General features: G+C 57.0%; 1 protein-coding gene across 7 annotated transcripts in view; it reads left to right on the top strand.

Annotated features, from left to right (window-relative positions):
- Positions 1-14,655, top strand: part of ARAP1 (ArfGAP with RhoGAP domain, ankyrin repeat and PH domain 1) — a 67,962-nt gene extending 53,307 nt beyond the window's left edge. For 3 of the 7 annotated variants that reach the window (XM_008020032.3, XM_073019167.1, XM_008020041.3), the window contains 19 exons: positions 35-170; positions 480-582; positions 1,465-1,660; positions 1,922-1,973; positions 2,085-2,248; positions 2,377-2,589; positions 2,912-3,017; positions 3,701-3,848; positions 3,938-4,024; positions 4,111-4,179; positions 4,469-4,586; positions 5,806-5,919; positions 6,137-6,282; positions 6,826-6,858; positions 11,075-11,157; positions 11,890-11,940; positions 12,126-12,189; positions 13,431-13,580; positions 14,051-14,655. In XM_008020032.3, coding sequence (XP_008018223.2) covers positions 35-170; positions 480-582; positions 1,465-1,660; positions 1,922-1,973; positions 2,085-2,248; positions 2,377-2,589; positions 2,912-3,017; positions 3,701-3,848; positions 3,938-4,024; positions 4,111-4,179; positions 4,469-4,586; positions 5,806-5,919; positions 6,137-6,282; positions 6,826-6,858; positions 11,075-11,157; positions 11,890-11,940; positions 12,126-12,189; positions 13,431-13,580; positions 14,051-14,068 — 2,051 coding nt within the window. In that variant the 3' untranslated portion in view covers positions 14,069-14,655. The other 4 variants (XM_008020039.3, XM_008020036.3, XM_008020042.3 and 1 more) reach the window with 2 other exon arrangements.
- The last annotated feature ends 962 nt before the right edge of the window (positions 14,656-15,617 follow it).

Here is a 15,617-nt window from a genome sequence, read left to right as displayed (position 1 = left end):
TCCCTGATGGCTCCCCTGCCGAAATTCTCCCCAGAGTTCAGCCGGCGCTGGTGTGTCCTTAGTGACGGGGTCCTGAGCTACTATGAGAATGAGCGGGCAGTGACCCCCAACGGAGAGATTCGGGCCAGCGAGATTGTGTGCCTGGCAGTGCCCCTTCCTGATACCCATGGGTGAGCACCCCTGGGCAAATCAGACTGTGGTTGCTATAAGGTACAGTCCCCCACTGGGGAGACAGGGAAATAGGCCCAGAGAAGGGGAGGACCTCCCCAGGGTCACACAGCAAACGGAGGCTGCATAAGGGCCAACCCCGGTCTTTTGAGGCCCCAGCCCAAGACTTTTCCACCACCTCTTAGGGGACCAGAGTAAGGACAAGCGCCAAGGCAGTGTGGAGGGGGCAGAGGATGGCGGTTGATGGTGCAGGTTGGGGGTGGGCCAGTGCTGGATGAAGTGGGCCTGAGTCCTGGCCTGTGTATTTGCAGCTTTGAGCACACCTTTGAGGTGTACACAGAGGGAGAACGGCTGTACCTGTTTGGGCTGGAGAGCATGGAGCAGGCTCATGAGTGGGTCAAGTGTATTGCTAAGGTGGGCCTGGGTAGCAGGGCGGGTGTAAGGGTGTCTGACGGGGGAGGGTGGGGCCTCCTGACCAATCCCATGTATCCCAGCTCCCCCATCTAGAGAGCAGCAGCTAGATGGAGGGCAGCAGACATGGAGCAGGCCTGTCCCGCCAAGGGCCTACTGTAATCTGCAGCCCTCTGCAGGGTTGGTCAGACCTGTCTTAGCTCTGCAGAAGAAGGGCTGTGGCCTTGTACTCCACGGGTGCTCAATAAGTGAATGACAGTCAGAGCCATCTTAGGATGGACAGTGCCGCCTCCAGGGGAGTGTGCTCCTTGTTCCTGGAGGCGAGCAAGCAGAGGCTGGAGGGAAGAGGCAGGGAGGCCACGGGGAGAGCTCTGCCTCGGGAACTAGAGCCAGGTGCCTGTGGGGTCCCCTGTGCTGTGAGAGCCTGTGACTTTTTATCATTCACTTGTCCATTGATCAGTTGTCTTGTGTGCCTCTTGAGAGTCAGCCCTCAGAGACCTGGGGACCCAGATGAACCAGGCTTAGTCCTAGCCCTTCAGTAGCTCCCATGTGGGTGTGGAAGACAGCTCCCCTGCGGGTGGGGTTCAGGCGGCAGCAACAGTGTAACCAGTGCCACAACAGAGGGCAAGAATGCTTTGGTGCTGTGGGGGCCCAGAGAAGGGCCCTCCAGAAGGTGTCTGGGAAGGCTTTCCAGAGGTGGGCACATCTGAGTGGGTATGAAGTGGGACATGGTACCCAAGTTCCATCTGTGGGCTTAGTTCTGCCTTGGGGAAGAGAAGGCCGCTGGGTGGGAAGAGGGCACCTGCCTGTAAGCCAAGAAGCTGGGGCATTGGGGCAGGCAGTGCTGTTGGCTGATGCTGTCTCCCCCGGCTGCCTCTCTGCCAGGCATTCGTGCCTCCCCTGGCTGAGGATCTGCTGGCCCGGGATTTTGAGCGGCTCGGACGCCTACCCTACAAAGCTGGCCTGAGCCTACAGCGGGCCCAGGAGGGCTGGTTCTCTCTCAGTGGCTCGGAGCTCCGCGCTGTCTTCCCGGAGGGGCCCTGCGAAGAGCCGCTGCAACTACGGAAACTGCAGGAGCTTTGTGCGTGGACCAGACCTGGGCCCCTAGCCTCCAGGGCACCCTATCCTGGGCTCCCAGGCCCCCAGCCCTTGCCTGGAAGTCTGAGCTCTGCCTGGCTTGGCCAGAGCTGCCGTCCTGCCCTCTCACGTCCTTGGAGTGCATCTCAGCCACCCCATACATTGGCGGGCGGGTCCTAAGGATGTGTGTGTGCTCAGAGAGGGAGGGAGCAGGTTGGGGATCAGGAACAAGACCTGGGCCTCACCTTGACTAACCCCTCCACAGCCATCCAGGGGGACAGTGAGAACCAGGTGCTGGTGCTGGTGGAGCGAAGGAGGTGAGCCACGGCCTCCCTGAGGGGCTCTGAGAAGCCTGGAGCAGTCTGATGGGCCTGGGGACAGGGTGGGATAGGTGTAGGCCCCTCAGTGACTGAGTGTCCCTGGTCCAGGACACTGTACATACAGGGCGAGCGGCGGCTGGACTTCATGGGTTGGCTGGGGGCCATCCAGAAAGCAGCCGCCAGCATGGGGGACACGCTGTCGGAGCAGCAGCTTGGGGACTCGGATATCCCGGTGATCGTGTACCGCTGTGTGGACTACATCACGCAGTGCGGTGAGCCCTGCCCCTGGGGTGCCGGCCCCGCCCCCTCCCGGAGAGCCGCCTCCCGTCCCAGAGCTGCGTGGCCCCGCCCCATGACGCAATGCCTCAGGCCCCAAACGCTTGGCCCCGCCCCTCCCTAGGCCTGACCTCCGAGGGCATCTACCGCAAGTGTGGGCAGACATCGAAGACGCAGCGGCTGCTGGAGAGCCTGCGGCAGGATGCGCGCTCTGTGCACCTCAAGGAGGGCGAGCAGCACGTGGATGATGTTTCCTCGGCGCTCAAGCGCTTCCTGCGCGACCTGCCCGATGGGCTCTTCACTCGTGCCCAGCGCCTAGCCTGGCTGGAGGCCTCAGGTGGGCCCTGCAGCCCGTGCCCAGCCTCCTCCACTCCTCCCTCCGGACTCCTGCACCCTTCCCTTCTGGCACTTGCACTAGGCTCACCCTAACCGACAGGCTCCAGTTGCCCGCCTCTGCTTGTCATTCCCATCGCCACTCCATACGGCGCCCGGGGCCCTGGAAGACCCAGAGTTCCTTACCCTGGTTGAGTGCCTGGCCTGCATTGACTTGGAGGGCACAGGGACTGCTGTCACCCACCATGAGAAGCAGGACAGCCCGGGCAGGATGAGGAGATGATAATTACAGGGGGTTTCTGACCTGATTTTTCTTTCCCACCCAGAGATTGAGGATGAGGAGGAGAAGGTCTCCAGGTACCGAGAGCTCCTGGTGCGGCTGCCGCCTGTCAACCGGGCCACGGTGAAGGCCCTTATCAGCCACCTGTACTGGTGAGGGAGGATACCATTGTGAGACTCTGGGGGGATGGGGTGAAGGTTCTTCTACCCCCACCCTGGCTGACTGCCCTCCCCTGGGAGCTAGCTGGGCTTCTGCACCAAGTGCTGACTGTGATCTGCCCTAACATTGAACATTTGTAGAGCAGGGGTCCCCAACCCCCAGGCCACAGACCAGTACAGGTTTGTGGCCTGTCAGGAACCAGGCTGCACAGCAGGAGGTGAGTGGTGGGTGAACAGGCGTTACTGCCTGAGCTCTGCCTCCTGTCAGATCAGCCGCAACGTTAGATTCTCAAAGGATCGGAACTCTATTGTGAACTGCGCATGGGAGGTGGCGCACTCCTTATGAGAATCTAATGCCTCTGAAACCATCCCCTGCCCCCATCATCCTGTCCTTGGAAAAATTGTCTTCCATGAAACCAATCCCTGGTGCCAGAACTGTTGGGGCCACTGTTATAGAGGAGTTTTCCACTTGGGACCAGGTTACTTTGGCTGGATCTCCCAGCTTCCCAGTCCTACTCCTACCAGGACCCAAGATATGGCCAGAAAAACTGTTCCTACCCCATTAAATATTGGTCCCCTCTGATCAGACCAGTCTTGGACCTGTCGGAAATTAACAGGGAGAGATGGGAAGCTCTGGCCTGACTCCTCACTCAAGGCCCTCCTCCGCCTCTCTCCAGTGTCCAGTGCTTCTCAGACACGAACCAGATGAATGTGCACAACCTGGCAATTGTGTTTGGGCCCACGCTCTTCCAGACAGATGGGCAGGACTACAAGGCTGGCCGTGTGGTGGAAGACCTCATTAACCACTATGTGGTGGTGTTTAGTGTGCGTCCCTGGTCAGTGGGCAGTGGAGGGCAGGGATGAGCCTTCCAGATGGCGGTGACCACCAGTCCTTGCCCCTCGCCCCTTCCCAGGTGGATGAGGAAGAGCTCAGGAAGCAGCGGGAGGAGATCACTGCCATTGTGAAGATGCGTGTGGCTGGCACTGCCAGTGGGACCCAGGTGAAGTCTGGAGCCTGGGTGGGGAGCTTGGGCCTACCACCTGCGCCCATTTTCTAGGCCCCCAGCTGAGCCCTGTCTCCCTGCAGCATGCCGGTGACTTCATCTGCACAGTGTATCTGGAGGAGAAGAAGGCAGAGACCGAGCAGCATGTCAAGGTAGGTGCTGGGACCTAGAAGCCAAGGGACCAGAGAGTCAGGCTGGGCCAGGCACAGGCTCAGATGGCCAGGGGAGCAGTGCTTCCATCCCAAGGAGAGGACCAGTTTGGGACCTGTATCTGGCTGGTGCTGGGGCCTGCTCCTAAGAACTACTCAGAAATACCCCTCTGTATCCCAGGACTCCAGAAGGGCCTGAGAAGGATGGGCTCAGGCTCTGAATCACGTAGCAAGGTTATGGTAGAGCAGGGGCCAGGCACAGGTAGGCTAATCTTCTCCTTGGTCCTTGCAGATCCCAGCATCCATGACTGCTGAGGAGCTCACCCTGGAGATCCTGGATCGCCGGAATGTGGGCATCAGGGAGAAGGATTATTGGACCTGCTTTGAGGTTAACGAGAGGGAGGAGGCAGGTGGGTGACCCTGGGCTTGTGCAGGGTGTGGTATGGCTTGTCTCAGCTGTAGCCCCAGTCTGTCCTCCCCTACCCTGCACATGAGGATGGGTGGTGAAAAGGACTTTGATGACGTGTTGCTGTCACACTGATCTCTGTGACGGTGGTGATAGGGTGCTGGCAGGGATTGAGGTTATGCCTGTCATGTGGCTGATAGAAGGGACAGTGAAGGGGTAGATGGTGTTGACTGTGATGGTGCTTTCTTAGGTGTCAGTGACAATGGTGATGGTTGAGGGGAGAAAGGTAATTTATGGTAAAGGTAATCTTGATGGCAGTGGAGGATGAGGCTGTATGTGTTCATTTGTTTTACTATCCTTGTTGAGTGCCAGGCACTGGGCTGGGGAGCCACACACATAGTCCCTATCCTCGTTGGGGTTAGTCTGGTAGGGGATGGAGGCATTAGTCTAATGATCACACCAATAAATATTCAACTACAGTTGCATTAACTGCTGTGGAGGAAAGACCCATGGCATCACCAGATCTTTCCCGAGCCAGGATGGGAAGGAAGAGTAGGGGTTATTTGGTGAAGAAGGCAAAAGCCCTGTGGTGGGCAGAGGCACAGTCCTTTCAAGGAGACGAGGGCAGTGAGGGGATGGTGACATGGGTGGGGCTGGAGATCAAGGCAGAGGCAGCCACGCAGGGCCTAGCAGCAATGCAAGACCATCGGAGGGTTAGTGAGTAAGAGTTTAAGAAGATTGCTACTCGCTGCTGGGTGGGGAGAGGGAAATTAGAGCACACTTTGAAGGCCATGGTTTAGTCTGAGGAGAAGGCAGTAATGTGGGCTGCGGTGGCAGTGGTGGAGATGGACAGAGCAGAGAGATTCGACATGTGGATCAGGAGAGGGAGGAGAGGTTTGTTTCTGGATGGAGCAGCCTGGTGGGTGGTGGTGGTAGTGTTTCCCTGATGGGGGCCACGGGGAGGGCGGGAAGGGAGGCAGGGGGTAGAGATCACAGGCATGGTTTTGCACATGTTGAATTGGAGCAGCTTTGGTCACAGCCAGGTGTGTCAAGCCTGAAGCTTGGTCATGGGAAGGGTGGTCGTGATGGTGATGTTTTGTGTCATGGCACTTGCAGATGGTTGGAGTGGACTGGGGATGTGTAGGTGATATGTGCCCATCTGCCAGCCCTTGGTGGTATCGGGCCATATGGTCCCAGTGACGGTAGGTGTGACCTCTCCCCAGAGCGCCCCCTGCACTTTGCGGAGAAGGTGCTGCCCATCTTGCACGGGCTGGGCACGGACAGCCACCTGGTGGTGAAGAAGCACCAGGCCATGGAGGCCATGCTGCTGTACCTAGGTAGGTGGTGCCTGCAGGGTGGCCAGGCTCCGGGCGTTCCCCTCTTCCAGAGCCAGGGTGGGACCTGGTGGTGCCAGGTAGGAGCAGCTGAGGCAGAGGGCACCAGGTGGGTGGGCCTCTGTGGAGAGGCTGGGGCAGGATGGGGCAGCTTCCTTCGTCCTGGGACCCAGCCCCAGCTGGGTTGGTGCAGCCTGTACCCACTCCAGTCCCCCCTCAGCCAGCCGTGTCAGTGACACCAAGCATGGCATGATGAAGTTCCGTGAGGACCGCAGCCTCCTGGGCCTGGGCCTGCCCTCAGGCGGCTTCCACGATCGCTACTTCATCCTCAACAGCAGCTGCCTGCGGCTCTACAAGGAGGTCCGGGTAAGTGGCCCCACTGGGTTCGGCCTCAGGTGGTGCACCTGCACCCCTGAATGTGCTCAGAGATTCCCCTTGGTCTGCAAGTAGAAATATTCCTGTTGCAGGCTCTCAGGATAGCACAGCAGTGGGGGAGAACTGTAGACTCTCAAGGCCCCTCCTGCTGTGGCCTTGGATGTCCACTCTACTGTGCCCTGTAGCCCCACTAGGCCCTGGCACCCGGATGCCATCACACCACTCCATGCCCATGCTCTGTCTTACTGTGCCTGGTGCCTTATCACTGCACCCACAGGAACCTGTTACTTGATGACAGCCCCAAGTTGTGGCCCATGCATGCCTTGTCACATCGTACATCATACACCTCCCGAGCCACCCTCCTCACTCATTTTGTCCACATGCAGGTGTTCTCCCAACCCAGACTCCACTTGGCACCCTCCACCTTCTGCACATACATGCCACACACACACCCCAACCCCACACATCACTGCACATGCTGTCCTGGCTCTAGACCTGGGACTTCTTCCATAACCCTGATCCTCTATCAAACAGAGCCAGAGGCCGTGGAGCGGGGCCCCTGAGACCGTGAGTAGCTGTGGGCTGACTGCCAGCTGCCTTACACCACCTGGGGGCCAAATGAGCTGGGTAGGAGCATGGGGACACAGCCAGGGCTCCTGGCCATCTACAGGCATGGTTCCCTGCCCGCTTGCCGGTCGGCACTAGCCCCTATCCTGGGCCTAAGCTCCTCCCCTTTATCCCTAATCCTGTCCCAGGGTCCTTTCCCCAAGATAGGGTTCCCTATCAGTGCAATGCTCTAGAATTTTCCAAAGGACTCTGTGTGGAAGTTAAAGATCCAGTAATGATGGCACCTAGGTTTGAATTAGAGCTCTGATCTTCTTCTCCTGTCATCCTTGCAGCCTCCTTATTTCTAACCCTGGACAGTGTTCCAGGACTGTCAGAACATTCTTACTACTGCCCTTATCCTGACATGCCAGGGTGGGATGAGAGAGGCTTGTGGGATATCCCCCACCTGGGGTAGGAGTCTCTCTGAGGCCTCCCTGGCTGGCTGTTTCCACTCTGCACAGTCCTAGGAGAGAGGGCTCATCCCCTCTGCCCTTGGGGCTACCCTATTCCTAGGGGGATACTTCTGTCTGAGAGAAGGTCCTTGCTCAGGTTCTGCTGAGAATCTGCATCTCATGATGCCCCTGTGGGTCCCAGCTATGCCTTGGGGGCCACAGAGCATAGATGCCCCTGCAGCAGGGATTCCCAGCTGTTAGGAACAGGGCCATGCAACAGGAGGTGAGCATCGGGCGAGTGAACATTACTGCCTGAGCTCTGCCTCCTGTTAGGTCAGCAGCGGCATTAGATTCTCCTAAGAGTGTGAACCCTACTGTGAACTGTGCAAGCAAGGGATCTAGGTTGTGTGTTTCTTATGAGAATCTAATGTCTGAAGATCTGAGGTTTTACAGTTTCATCCCAAAACCATCCCTCCACCCATGGAAAAATTATTGTCTGCAAAACTGGTCCCTGGCACCAAAAAGATTGGGGACTGCTGCCCTGCAAGATGGGCAGCAGAGACATGGTTCTAAGCCTGGTGGTCTAGCCTGAGCTCCCACAGCTACCCGCCACCGCACCCCCAGTGTCTTCAGCCTCTTCCTGCCCCTTGCATTTCCTGAGGTTGTCTGAATAGGCTTGGCTGCCATGGCAGGAGCAGAGCCGATAGAACAGGACCTCATCTCCTTCTCTTTGCATTTTGTGCCTCTTCTAACGCATCCCGGGCTCCTGCTAACCCTGTGGGAAACGCCGTCTCTTCTGTCCTTTGCCCTCTTCTGTGATCACATCCTCACTTCTGAGCCTCTCCACCCGTCGTCAATCCCCCTTGGTTCTGGGATGCTATCTCCCTGGCCCCCTACCTCTAGGAGTGCTTAGAACCCTTGCCGTGGGCAGAAGGGAGGGAGGGTGGCTGAGGCACCTGGAAAGGCAGCTGTGGATCCCTGGGCATGGAAGGAAGGAGGCAGAAGAGCTCGAAAAAGGGATGAGATCTAATGTTCCGTAAGGAACCAGACTTAGTGCTGGCCCCTCACATACTGAGACATGGAATCCTTACTACTGTTCTCTGAGGAAGAGGGCTGTCCCCACTTCCAGGTGAGAAAACAGGCTTTGTGTGACTTGCCCAAGGCCATCTGTAAGTGTAGACTGGGACTCGTGTAGACTGGCACCCAGGTTTCTTAGTGTGGAAACACAAGCTTATATTCCTGGAAGTCTCGGACTTGAGGACTCAGCAGGGAGGAGTGCTCAGCACAGAGTAGGTGGTGCTCTCCACACCCCAGTGACAGCCAACACCTCTGGCCTGGCAGAAGCTCTGAGCAGATGTGGGCTGGTTACCACGGGGTTATCAATTCTGGCATTTGTTGGTTTATGCAGCAGTAGGACATAATATTTGAAATTGGAACAATCTCAGGTGATTCAGCAGGATACGTAGCCACTTGTGCCTTATCCTGGGGGTCTCCTCTTATTAAAAACCCTGAGGCACCTGGAAAAGGCACATGCTAGAAAGATCTTGGTTCCAGCAGAGATCGTTAAGCATCAAGAGTAAACTTTGTTGTCTGCCCATGGCCCTGTGCCTTGGAGATACTGGAAACATGAGCTGTCCGATTAGAAATGAAGTCCTTGGGCCAGGTGCAGTGGCTCATGCCTGTAATCTCAGCACTTTGAGAGGCCGAGGTGGGAGGATTGCTTGAGTCCAGGAGTTTGAGACCAGCCTGGACAACATGGTGAAACCCTGTCTCTATAAAAATTAGCTGGACATGGTGGTACATGCCTGCAGTCCCAGCTACTCAGGAGGCTGAAGTGGGAGAATGGCTTGATCGCATGAGGTAGGGTTGCAGTAAGCTGAGATTGCACCACTGCACTCCAACTTGGGGGATTCATTCTCAAAAGGAGATTGCATTGACTGACATCCTTCCCTCCCAAGACCCCCTTTTGCAGACTTCCTGTCTCAGCCACCCTTACATCACACATGTGCCATGCACATCAGACCCCAGGGAATCGGAGGCCTGAGGGTTGTGTTTTCATTCTTGGAGCCACAGCCTGGTTTGAATACCTTGATTCCTGCAGTTGTCTCTGCACCTGACTGGGCCTGTCGTGTTCACCCTCGACTCACTTGACTGCTTGCTTCTAGTTCTGTTCCCCTCCCACCCACAGCCTGACTTCTTCCAAACCCACAGCCTGTTTTCCATCCCCTCAGCCCAATTCCTCCTGTACCTGGAGTCCAGTTTCCCCCACATCCTTCCTCCCTCATGCCCAGAGCCTTGTGTTTACTGTGCCTGCAGCCGAATCTTTTTTACAGCCTCTGTCTCAAGTCTTTCCATTTCTGCCATCAGCTGTCTTCCAGTTTGCAGGCCGATTGCTAGTGCTCCCAGCCTTGCTTCTTCTGTATGTGCATACAGGTTTCTTCCTTGTATTCCCCCACATCTTGTTTCTTCCATGTCCGAAGCCTGATTTCCTTCCGCTTGCCTAATTTCCTCCCTTTCTGTGACCCTGATTGTCCCATGCCTGCAGTTGGTACCAGGCCCTCCTGGGCACTATGCCCATAATCAGGTTAGGTGCTGTCTGTAGAAGACATGAGGCTTTCCAATCAGCAGGTATCGGGGTGAAAGCAGAGTGAAAAGTCCTTACTAAGGCCCTCCTAAGCCACATCCCTGTGAGAGCACAGAGGTCTCCTCCAGTCCCTAGGCAACCCATCCTTTTGTGATATCACAGGAAGTCCACCAGTTCCCAAAACTTCCCTCTCCCCTGGTTGTCCCTTCTCTGGCCCCTGCTGAGGAGCCATGCCTGGAGGTGGCTGGCAGCAATGGTGGGGAACAGGGGGGAGGTAGCTCAGTCTTTGACCCCCAGTTTTGGTTGTAAGTGAATCCCCCTCCCGTGCCATTCACCCTGGTGCCCCTGTGGGCTCCAGGGGTGCTTGGTAGGGGTAGGGCTTCAAGCACGTGGCTCACAGAGCAGGAGGAAGCCTCATTAGCTTGACCTTCCTTGGGGGTCATTGCCCCCATCCCTCTGCCTCCGAGCCAGCCTGCTCCTTCCAAGCCCAGACCCATATGCAGAGGTGGGGGCCAGAGGTGAACATTTTGGCAATCTGGTGCCCCTCCCCAGTACATTGGTCTCTCGCTTCCTGACCTAGACCATTGGGAAGTTCTTCCTGTGGTCTATTGAATAGCTGTTCTGCTTAAGCTTGAGTCATTAGCCTTCTTGTGGAACCAAAGAGCTAGTAACTGCTGGTCCCTCAAGCCTTCTGTTCACACGGTCAACCCTGGAGCCTCCGTGGGGCAGGGAGGGCTGAGAAATGAATAATCTGAGATGAACATAGACACGAGCAGCCAACCGAGGCTCTCTGATCACACCTGCTTGTTCCAGCTTGGTGCTGGGGGAGGATGTGCAGTTCTCCCTCCACATACAATCTGATTCAGGCTGATGCTTCACGTCCTCCAGTTTGCAGGGCATCAGGGTGGTGCTGGGATTTGCTGTTACAGATGTCCCAGTTGGGACGGCTGCCTCAGAGACTGAGGGTTGACTGTCTGATACTGCTGCAGGGAGACAGGCCTTGGGGGCCTAGGGCTGGGAGGTTGGTTGGGCTGGATTGTGAACAGGGAGGGCTTTATAAGGAAGGCTTCTTGGAGGAGGTGCTCTGTGCTGGGATGCAAAGAGGGCTGGGGAGTGGGAAGAGGGAGGTGCCCAGTCAGGAGAGCAGCCCCAGTGCCCTTTCTGCAGACTAAAGTGCCCTCTTCTCCTCGCCCTACCCCAGAGTCACCGGCCTGAGAAGGAGTGGCCCGTCAAGAGTCTCAAAGTCTACCTGGGAGTGAAGAAGAAACTCAGGCCACCCACCTGGTAAGCTGGGACTGGGCAGATAGGCCTGCTGCTGGGGCCTGTAGGGGCTCAGAACTGATGGGGGAGGCATAGCTGGGGTTTTTAATTTGACAGAGGTCAGTACAGGGGCTCTGATGGTGTGGTCCCCAGACCAGCAGCATCACCTGGACACACTTTCAACACAAATTCTCGGCCAAGTGCAATGGCTCGTATCTGTAATCTCAGTACTTGGGGAAGCCGAGTCAGGCTGATTGCTTGAACCCAGGAGTTCGAAACCAGCCTGGGCAACATGGCGAGACCCTGTCTCTGCAAAAAGAATACAAAAATTAACTGGGTTTGGTGGCGCGCTACTCAGGAGGCTTTGGTGGGAGGATCACTTGAGCCTGGGAGTTTGAGTCTGCAGTGATCCGTGGTCACGACACTGCACTCCAGCCTGGGCAACAGAATGAGACCCTATCTCAAAACAAAACAAAAAAAAAAAATAAGAAAAGAAAAGAAAAAAGAAACACAAATTCTCAGCTGTCACCCCATTCCTACTGAATCACAGATTCTGAGGGTAGGGCTGGGGCTTAGGGGTGTCAAGGGCCTGGAAGGCTGGTGGGGGCTGAGAGAGGAAGAGGCCAGGACGTGTCACTCTTGTGAGAAGGCTCTGAACTCGCTCTGGCCGTGGCTTCTGGGTTCTGTCCTGGGAACCGGGGCGTTGAGCCTCTATGGCCTGTCAAACACCCCGCTCTCTCCCCTCTTCCTCTGCAGCTGGGGCTTCACAGTGGTGCATGAAACAGAGAAACATGAGAAACAGCAGTGGTGAGTGAGCACCTCATCCTGAGACCCCAGGCTGAGGAAAGTTGGTGGCACATCGCCCTTGATTGGGTCCCTCATCACTGCCCAGATCTGTGTCCACTAGCAGACCCTGGGCTGGGGAGGCAGACACGGTGTTCCCTGCTCAGTCAGGCCTTTGGCATCATGCAGGTCCGTGTCCCACCCTGCAGGTACCTCTGCTGTGACACACAGATGGAGCTTCGGGAGTGGTTTGCTACCTTCCTGTTCGTGCAGGTACCAGGTGCAGAGTGTGGGGTGTGGGGTGGGTCCCTGGAGGCTTCCATTATGGAGAATGGGGACATTGGCTTCTGTGCTATTCAGCCCACCCCTTGATTCAAGGAGATTTTGAGTTGCTTTTAATTGATTTGCTAGTTTATTCAATAAACCCTTCCTAGCACCTACTGTTAGTCTAGCTCCAAGCCAGGGATGCTAGGGACAGACAGGACACAGACCCTGCCCTTGGGGCACCCCTCATGTGAACAGGAAAACAGACCCAGAAGTGGCCAGTTATAGCCCAGTGTGATCAGTGCTGTGGTGGCAGTGGAGAGCCTAGGGGATCTGAGTTTTAGGAAATGTGGGAGAATTCAAGCAATGAGGGGAATGGCTTCTAGGCAGAGGGAATGGTTTAGGCAAAGGTCCAGAGATATGCAAGAGAAGCACAGATTGTTAAAGTGGAATGTGAGGGGAGAAGCCAGGAGTCCTGGAAGTTAACACAGGAAAGGGAGTGAGAAGCAGAATCTCAAAGAGCCTTGTAGGCCATGCCAGGGAAACTTAACTCGACACAGAGGTCAGTGGGGAACCACTGGCGGGGGGTGGGGGTGGCATTTGGGCAGAGTGTGGTGCAGGCTTGAGTCTTCGAGGGCTCACTCTGGGTGCAGCGTCAGAAAGAGGGACGGAGGGTAGAGCCCAGAGGTGAGCAGGCCAGTGAGGCAGTGGCTGTGGTAGCCCAGGCAGGGACATGGTGGGGATGACTCCTGAGCCAGAGCAGGGCCAGAGGCTGGGTTAGACTTAAAACAGATGAGTTAAGACAAAGAGTTTTTAAAGTGAGAGCTCATAAGTATTTAGGGAAAAGAGAGACAAAATGACCAGGGTGCTGGGCTGAGTTCTTTCTTGGAGCTCTGTTCTTTTAGCCCTGAGTTTCGTGGTAAGCAAAGCCTAAAGGGAAACGGTGGATTCTGTAGTTCCTGGTTCCTAAGATGGGGCACAGACATGTTCCTCTAAGAGAAATGTTTTCTTGGTTCTTGGAGGGGTTTGTGGATCTGGAGATTGGAGTTGACTAACAGAACTGGCCGTGTTTTGCCAGAGATGCAGTCATGTTCTCCCCACAGCTGCTTCTCATATCGGCTGGGATCAAAGCTGAGGGCGTCGTCTCAGATCACAGCTGGAGGCATTTCTGGGAAGGGTGGGCAGATCTGAGGCTGAATGTCTGGGTGAGCTGAAGCTGAGCCCAGCCCCTTCCTCTCTCTGCTCCCCAGCACGACGGCCTGGTGTGGCCCTCAGAACCCTCACGCGTGTCCCGGGCGGTGCCTGAGGTCCGGCTGGGCAGCGTGTCACTGATCCCCCTTCGAGGTAGTGAAAATGAAATGCGCCGGAGTGTGGCTGCCTTCACCACGGACCCTCTCTCTGTGAGTGGCTCTGCATGCCTTTGGGCAGGGGACTGGGGGCCTGGCTGGGTGCCTGCCTTCTACTCCACAGTAGATGATTGCCCTGATTGCCCTCCCCTATTGCCCTCTGGCCTCCTCCGTCCAGCCTCAGTGGGGGCCCTCATAGGCCCCTTTGGTTCACACCATTCAAAGGAGCCCCTTCTGCCTGGCCCTGGGAGCTGGGAGTCTCCTCTGCCTGGCCCTGGGAGCTGGGACTCCCTTCTGCCTGGCCCTGGGAGCTGGGAGTCCCCTCTGCCTGGCCCTGGGAGCTGGGAGTCCCCTCTGCCTGGCCCTGGGAGCTGGGACTCCCCTCTGCCTGGCCCTGGGAGCTGGGAGCCTGGCTGACTGGAGTGCTCCCCACTGGCAGTGGAGGGTGGCTGCAGCAGCTTCAGCGGGGCGCTGACCCCTCTGGGCCTTCACAAAATATCTGTGGGCCTGTTCCCCTCCTGCAGCTCCTGCGAAATGTTTGAGCACAGGAGCCCATCCTTGGCTCTAGGATTCCACCGCTGGAAGCCTGTTCAGACACCCCTTATGCTCCAAGGCCTGGTGTGAGCCAGTAGGGGGTGCTTGGGAAACTGCACCCCACACCCCACATCCTCCATCCTGACTGCAGCATGGGGTTCCCTGGCAGGGGTGGGAGGCAGCAGGGTCAGCCTGGGCGGGAACCTCTCCCAACTCTGTTCAGGTGTTCAGACCTCTTGGCCCAACCTGCTCACCCCCGCCAGGTTCACTGTCCCTGTGGTGCTGGAGAGATGGGCATAAGTCAGGAACTTGGGAGGACCACCACCCTTTCAGGGGCATGAGGCCCTGGGGCCTCCGCCGGAAAGGAGCCCCCTGCTACCCCCAGCAAACTCCAGAACAGCAGAAATCGGGTGCTCTAGAGGAGCACTCAGCTCAGGGGGAGGGAGCTTTTGGCTGAGCTTCTACAGGGCTGAGAGCTGCGCTTTGGGGACTTCAGCCTCCCTTCCAGTATGGGCTGACTGGGGGGTCCAGACTACCTGATGCCCCTTCCCCCATTTGGGGTTTTTTGATAACATAAACATATCTGTATATTTTACCCTATGGTGCTGAGACCTGTGATTGGTTAAAGCGATTGGGCGTCATGGGGTAGGTGGGACAGGAGGTCGGGAAGCCCAGGGGTGAGTGCCTAGTGCCTGAAGCTGAGAACCTAGGCCTTGCTTTCTCCAGGCCCTGAGTTATTCAGATGACCCACTTCCCCAAGCAGAGCCCTGGCCTGTCTCCATGCCTTCCCTATTGTACTATTGTGCAGTCAGGCTGGAAATGCCGGTCCTTTCCTGTCCAGCACTGACTCTGGCTGGACATGAGCCCCTGTCCTGCTGCAGTCCCAGCTGGGGCCTGGGTGTAGTATGTCAGTGACTCAGGCCTGGTACCCTTGCAGCAGTCCCCTGCTGGAGACGCAAGGTCAGAGCCACAGGATCCTGAGCAAATTAGGAAGAAGCACCTTCGGGTCACCTGTGGCCCCAGTGCCTACCCCTCCAGAGGTGGGGCCTGTCATGCACTATGGGGCTGCCCTTGCTGGGCACTGCCTGGCTATCTCCTCTAAGACTAGGCCCTGGCCTGCAGGGGAGATAATGAACTGCTCAGAGATGGGTTTGGGACTCCCTGGGGAGGTGCCAGACACCACATTCCTGCCTCTCCCTAGAGCCTCATTACCACCCACTCTTCGGGGGCTCAGCGGGCGGACAGGCTGACTTCCAGTCCTTAGCCTCAGCCAGTGGGGCTGGGCAGAGTGGGTCGGGATGGGCCATGTGACCTCCGACTCAGACATCCAGCTCTGGGGAGCCTGGGGTCCAGCGGAAGACTTGGGGAGCTGGACTTCAGGTTCCCTCTCGCTGTCTCAGGAATTGGAGGTGTATGGCAGGAGACTGGAACCGGTTCCCTGAGTCCTGCTGACCTGTTTCACAGGCTGGGGCCAAGCCCCTTGAGTCTCCCAGATCCACAGGTTGCTCTGGCCAGATCCACAGGTCGAATGTCTGACCCTTCTGCCTCCAGCCAGGA

The sequence above is a fragment of the Chlorocebus sabaeus genome, chromosome 1, assembly GCF_047675955.1.
Source record: "Chlorocebus sabaeus isolate Y175 chromosome 1, mChlSab1.0.hap1, whole genome shotgun sequence".
NCBI classification, from domain to species: Eukaryota; Metazoa; Chordata; class Mammalia; order Primates; family Cercopithecidae; genus Chlorocebus; species Chlorocebus sabaeus.
The sequence above is the reverse complement of the archived record's forward strand: the minus strand, read 5'-3'. Positions and strand labels throughout refer to the sequence as shown.